Source organism: Sinocyclocheilus rhinocerous, unplaced genomic scaffold (genome assembly GCF_001515625.1).
Source record: "Sinocyclocheilus rhinocerous isolate Xijiao unplaced genomic scaffold, SAMN03320098_v1.1 scaffold548, whole genome shotgun sequence".
Lineage (NCBI taxonomy): Eukaryota > Metazoa > Chordata > Actinopteri > Cypriniformes > Cyprinidae > Sinocyclocheilus > Sinocyclocheilus rhinocerous.
The window spans coordinates 58978-65876 of record NW_015664702.1 but is presented as its reverse complement, the minus strand read 5'-3'; the positions used below and the strand labels follow the sequence as shown (position 1 = coordinate 65876).

Here is a 6899-nt window from a genome sequence, read left to right as displayed (position 1 = left end):
GGAGCAGCTGGGGGTTCGGTGCCTTGCTCAAGGGTCTCACCTCAGTCGTGGTATTGAGGGTTATTCACTCCCCCCACCACGGACCTGAGACTCAAACCCTCAACCTTTGGGTTACAAGTCCGACTCCCTAACCATTGGTGCACGACACGACTGCCCCAATCTTGCTAGATAGTTGTAACATTTTTAAAGTTATTGCTACAGAATTGCTGATCAATTCCTAGGATATTTCTAAACAGTTGTTAAGGAGTACTGGAAGGTTGTTCTGGGGTATTACTAGGGTGTTGCTAGCTAGCTAAACAGATATGGAATGTGGAAACAGGAGAAGATGATATATTTTAATATTAGAAATTAATTATTTATTTAAAAAATACTACTTATTCAAAAAACTATTTTTTCAAAAATCATATATTCAAATCTAGTGTGACCGCCCATCGCATTACAGTCAACCAGTTGATAATGGTTGACTAGTTAGCTTTTAGAGAGATGGGTTGGTCAGAGCTGGTAAACTCTGGATGGGTTGGAGAACAAAACTGAACGGTACATACATTACAACACAGAATCGCAGATAAAACGCCATCTTTCACATAGTGACATGGGTTCAGCTCCTCCCGTGTCTTGCAAAAAGAGAGTAGCACCAAACTCAAAAGAATCATGGTAGAAACGAGTGTCTTTAAACCCTGATCTGGAAGCAGACGATCTCTTTGGAGCTTGATGTAGAGTAATATAATCCTTCAATCTGTCAAATCCTGCTCGGATCTTGTCAGGTATCTCTTCTTGTTTCAATGACGAAACGTGCATAAATCCAACAAAACGTGCACCCAGCTGATATAAGAATGTGGTTAGTGCAATTTTTGAGTAGTTCGCCCTGGTCGTTGACTCTGATTCAGTAGTTTTTTCCTCTGAGATTGTAGTTTCTCCTTCTAGGTGGTGCATAACATCACGGGACGCGTCCCAGCGTTCATCAGTTGTCACCATGCCGTCCAGTTCGGCAGGGGACAACTGTACTGTCTTTGTCAATCCATCTCCAGCTCCATGAGTTTGTTACGAGAGCGTGGAGTAGGTGTGGTGGTTTTACAGCAGCAGTGAGCACAGACCAGGCCCAAGACGAGAGAAACGACGCCTACAGTCACCGAAGCACAGACGCCGTACAGCAAAGGCAGCTTCATTGAGTCCCACACTGAAAGGGAACAAAAATATACAAACTTACACAAAAAGTTAGTGTATATTCACAAAAGAAGGATTAAAAAATTATGGTATAAACTGCTTTTTAAGGTTTTAACAGAATTAATATAAACAATTATACAAATACCTAATAAAGAAATAAAAATGTAAATGCATAAAGGCATAAATAAACACATTAAGTAAATGCATGAATAAGTAAATGCATAAATAATAAGTACTGCATTACTAAATAAATTTATATATAGTAAATGCATAAATACATGCATAAATAAATGCATAAACAAATGCATAACTAAATGCATTAAGTAAATTCACAAATAAATAAATAGATGCATAAATAATAAATTCACTAATAAAAAAATATATATAATAAAGCATAAATAAATAAATAAAATAAATTCACAAATAAAGAAATGAATAATAAATAAATACATATTTTGTATATTGATAGATAGAACATTTTCTGTGAAAAATTACTTAATTTTCAGTCTTCTATCTTATGACTTGGAAAAAGTCACATGGATTGAAATTACGACTTATGTTGTTTTTTGTTTTTTTTGGAGCTTGACAGATTCACTATGCATTACTGGTGTATGGAAGAGTACTGCTCCTATTTATCGTCTATGGAAAAAAGAAAATCATACAGGTTTTAAAAAAAGATTTCCTAAAAGATGACAACTACACATTTTGCTAGACTATATATCAAGCAAAAGCACAAGATTTCTTAATATTACACATGCATGCTCCAACACGCATTGAGAAGTTTCGGATGAACGCAATTTTGTCGTGGGAACGAGTGTCAAATGCTGGCAGCCTCCCATTAACGTATAAAAGCTTGTGAAACTTGCATGACTTGGTTTGAGGGTTACATTAAGCAATTCTGTGCACTTCTTTATTACTCACATGCAAACTTCACATTAAGGAAGACTCTCTGTGAGGAGACCTCCGGCGCTTTGCTCCAGACCCAGGTGGCGGTCGAGCGGATCCAGGGTGTTGCGGTGCAGTAATAGTCACCCGCGTCGCTGTCCTGTGTGCTGTGGACGTTCAGGGCGAATTTTCTGGGTCCCAGGCGCTCCAGGCTGCAGTCGCTGCTGTCGTTGCGAGGAGCCTTGTGCACAACACCCCAGCGGTCCATACTGGCTAGCAGGGACGGGCTGTTTGAGCCCCTCAGACGACTCAGAAACCACTTCATCTCATACGCTACATCATCTGATGGGGAAGAGATCACAAAATTATGATTAATATGCACTGCAAATAAAAGCAATAAATCAAAAATAAATAAATGCATAAATCATGCATTTAATAAACTCCTTTAAAAAAATGCATGAATACGTAATTTAATGCATAAATTAAAAAATATGTTTAAATGTGTAAATAAATGCATAAATAATGCATTTAATGAACTCTAATAAATGCATAGATAAATAAATGAGTAAACAAATGTGTAAATAAAGCAGAAATAAATACATGTATAAATGCATGAATAAAAGCGTAAGTAAATGCATAAATAAATGTATACATATGCATAAATGCGTAAATAAATGCATAAGCCCATGTATACTGTAAATGTATAAATGTGTAAAGTGCATTAATAAATAAATGTATAAATGTGTAAATAAATGCTTAAATAAATGCATAAATAAACAAACGCATAAATAAAGCAAGTTTAACTTGCACTACTCTGTGTACAGGGAGTAGTGAACACTGCTTAGGGACCCTGTGACTTTAGTTATACTTTTTTCCCTCTCAATATATTACAATAACATTGTGTCATAAGAAGATATTAAGTTTCTAATCTACCTCCATATGGAGCATAAAAAGCACAGAAAAATGCCTCTAGATTCAAAAATATTACCAATGAGGACATATTTTTAGGACTGCAAATCTCCAAAAATCCCTTTCCTTTAAGATGCATTTATTTAAGGATCCTCTACAACTTTTTTTCGAGCATAGCTTAAGGTCGTGCCAAGATCTCATCAAATTGCAAATCTTTCAGCTCCATTTCTTGCAGAAGTCTTTTTCCCTCACTAACACACACTGGTTCAAAGAACTAAAGATCAATTAGAAGACGTGGCATGTCCTATAAAAATAACGCTTTCTGTTTCCCATCGCTGGAACGGCAATGGAATGCACATCTATGCGCAGAGAAAGAGTGAAAGAGACGACTATAAAGCCACGATGGTCCCAAACTAGCAATTAGACTGACTATACGACGGCCCACTGCTGTCAAACCCACACGCTGACTCAAAGACCTCTCCCCATTACACAGACTGACACAATGAATGTGGGGAAGAGGAGGAAGAAAAACCAACCAAAACATTGCAGGACATTAGCCTTGATGAAATTGTTATCGCTCTTTCATAGTTCAAGAAATCATGACGCATTCCTAAGAATGCTGTAAACCCAAATTTACAATTTAACAAAAATTTTACCAACGTAAAAATGATGATTTAAACAGATTTACAGCTAATATCATACACAAGTTTTAATAGAAGAATGAATGCAAATGCATTAATAGATAAATGCACAAATGCATGAAAAAAACGCACAAATAAATAATTAAACTTGTTTAATTTTACATCGTTGCCATGACACATTGCCAAGAATGCTGTAAACCCTAAAAACACTAAAATTATGATTTAAACAGATTTACAGCTAATATCATACACAAGTTTTAATAGAAGAATTAATGCAAATGCATTAATAGATCAATTCATGAATAAATGCATGAATGCACAAATAAATGCATAGATAAATGAATAAATAAGTGCATAAATGCATAAAAATATAAATAAATCATAAATAAACAAACACACAATATATTTATAATATATGCACAAATAAATAAATGTACACATGCATAAATAAATGCATACCTAAATAAAATGCACAAATGCATAAACAAATAAATGTCCAAATTCAGAAATAAATGCATAAATGCACACATATAGAAATGAATGAATGAATGAGGGCACACATTTAGGTACTAATAAATGCACAAACAAATAAATAGATAGATAAAATATAAAGAATTAAAGAATTCCATGTATGCTTCTTTCAAAAATCAACTTCTCAGCTATTTCTCCTAACATATTCCTTCAGAGAAATAATAAAAATCAGACATAACTTAGTCAATAATGGACAAAGTAAGAATACAGAGCTTTTAAATGAATGCAAGCACACTGAGAAAAATATTAAAAACAAAATATATTAATGTAAAATATTTAAAAGAATATTTTAAATATAAATATTAGAAAATGTATGCAAATTTCATACATATTTAGTTATTTATAGAGCGCTTTTTACAATGCAGATTGTGTCAAAGCAGCTTTACAGTATTAAAAAAGGGAAATAGTGTCGAAACAAACATATGTTTGTCTAAAACATACAACAATTAAATATACAATTAAAATGAATTACACAAAAATATATAAATAAACAATTTTTTAAATATAAATGTATGTTAAAAAAAAAAACGTGATTATAATTCTAAAATTACATTTTTATACTATAAAAATACAATTACAATTTGAGAAAAAAACTGAAAAAAAAAACCTACTGATTTTCATAATTTCACCTTCTTTTTTCTTAATACTTAAAGCCTGATAATCATGCCCTCCAGCATGATTTGAGATCTTCCAAAGAGCATCTCGAGCTTCAACAGAAGTAAGAAAATCTGACCGACTGTAAAAGTGTCACATGACCAATAGAGAAAGTTCCAAGTTTTGCATCTTATATTTTCAGTGTGCTGTCAGATATTTAGCCCATATATCATGAAGATGTCTGGAGGAAGAACTAAAGGCACATCAAGGTGATACAGATGCAGAAGCTTGACTCAAACCTGCTCTTTTCTGGGACAACAGACATGCAGAGCCTTACATAAAAGACAAAAGATGGTTATGAAGCCCTGCAGCCGAGGCGAAGTACATGCTGTTCATCCCCTGAGATTACAGTGTTACTGATGTGGCAAGACTTTGGCCTTAGGAGGAAATAAAGCAGCGGAGAATGAGATCTATTAGAGGAATGATAGATTACAACGAGTTAAAGCATCCTTACAGATAAAACAACACGGCAGGATCTGTCTCCAGGAAAAGCTGACACAATCTGATCTAATACTGTAATACACACAAGCTCACAACTAAACACATACAGAGTTAGAAACACGCGCATAGAAAAGAGATCTCATGCAGTCCTTATGAGTGTTGTTTTTGTTAACTAATTAAAAAAAATGCTAATTGAAATAAAATAAAATACAAATTAAATGAAAAAAATGAAACTTACAAGATTAAAAACTTGAGATAAAATGTCAGAACTGAAAGTGAAAGTGAGAAATTTAGGAAAATGTGAGATAATTGCTTGAAAGAATTGCTTGAAAAATGTCAGATTGCAAAGGAAAACAATTGCAAGGGAAAAAAGTCTGAATTATGAGATATCAATTCAGAATTGTTAGAAAAAAGTCAAAATTGCGAGATAAAAATGTCAGAATTACATGAAAAAGGTCAGAATTACAACATAAAAACTCTGAATAAAAACTAAGAATTCGAGGGAAAAAAAGTCAGAACTGCATGAAAAGTCTGAATTGTGAGTTTCAGGAAAAAAAAACTGAAAGGAAAAAAAAGTCATTGATTGTGAGATTATATTTTAGTTTTTATTCTATGCAGAAATAAGCTTTAATTGTTCTGTTTCTGGTTTATGCACAAAGAATGCATGTGATATTAATCAAAACTAGGTAACTTAAAATAGAGCTGCATATATTTTGAAAGGCTCTTATGAAGCGACCTAAACTAAGACTCATAAATAAGAGGTTATGCAGAAGTATAAACACACCTGAGGCGAAGTGCTGAAATAAATGGCTTGTGTGTGTGCATGTTACCTTGTGCGGTTCTCAAACAGTTTTAACCAGACAACAAAAATCACATATATATATATGTATATATATATATATATATATATGTATTGCATATCTGTATACGATACAATAACTCTTTGAACTGCATCTACATTATGAATGATAACACATGACGTCTTGATCTTGAGGCAGCGTGACATGTTGCTGCACGCTGAAAAACACACAGCGTGACCCAGTTTCACATGACATCAGTTTATGAAGTCTTTTCCCAACATTAAACATTCATTTCCATGTTTGTGCTGCAATAAAGGCAAGCGCAGACACGTCTGAGCCAGATTCCACTAACGTCCTCCTAAAGACTGGTTTATTGCTTCATTCTGACCAACATTTAACCTCCAGCAGGTTACAAATATTTCCAGAAAAAACCGTCATCATAAAGGTGAAATCTGGATTTTTTGGGTGTTGAAATACTTTCTCATACTTCAGTTCAATGAAAGTCACTGTAAGATAACTTGGTCATTTGACTTCCTTCCTTTCCTTTGACTTTATTTTTACTTTAAACCTATATTTTGTTTTTATTAAAAAACGTTAAAAATGTCAATTATTTAAAACAAAATATATAAAATAAAGGTTAAAATAAAAACTAATAATTAAAAAAAAATGTAAAAATATAATGAGTAAAAGATAATGTGCAACCATCATAACAAATAGTTTACTAAACTTAAAACTAAAATAAAAAATATTTTCATTGCTTGAAATAAGATAAATGTTAATTGGAATAAAATAAACTATGAAAACATAAACTTTCATTAGTTCACTAGTTGTCAAAGCAACATTAATCTTTTTTTTTTTTTTTTTTTTTTTAAAT

The 6899-nt window shown here is 32.9% G+C and overlaps 1 protein-coding gene across 1 annotated transcript in view; it reads right to left on the bottom strand.

The window, feature by feature from the left end:
* Positions 1–356: 356 nt before the first annotated feature.
* The window catches only part of ptgfrnb (prostaglandin F2 receptor inhibitor b), a 37679-nt gene continuing 31136 nt past the window's right edge, over positions 357–6899 (bottom strand). Inside the window, exons 8-9 of the mRNA XM_016541238.1 lie at positions 2086–2391; positions 357–1177 (exon numbers count right to left, since the gene is read on the bottom strand). Coding sequence (XP_016396724.1) covers positions 1014–1177; positions 2086–2391 — 470 coding nt within the window. The 3' untranslated portion in view covers positions 357–1013. The remainder of the gene's footprint in view (positions 1178–2085; positions 2392–6899) is intronic.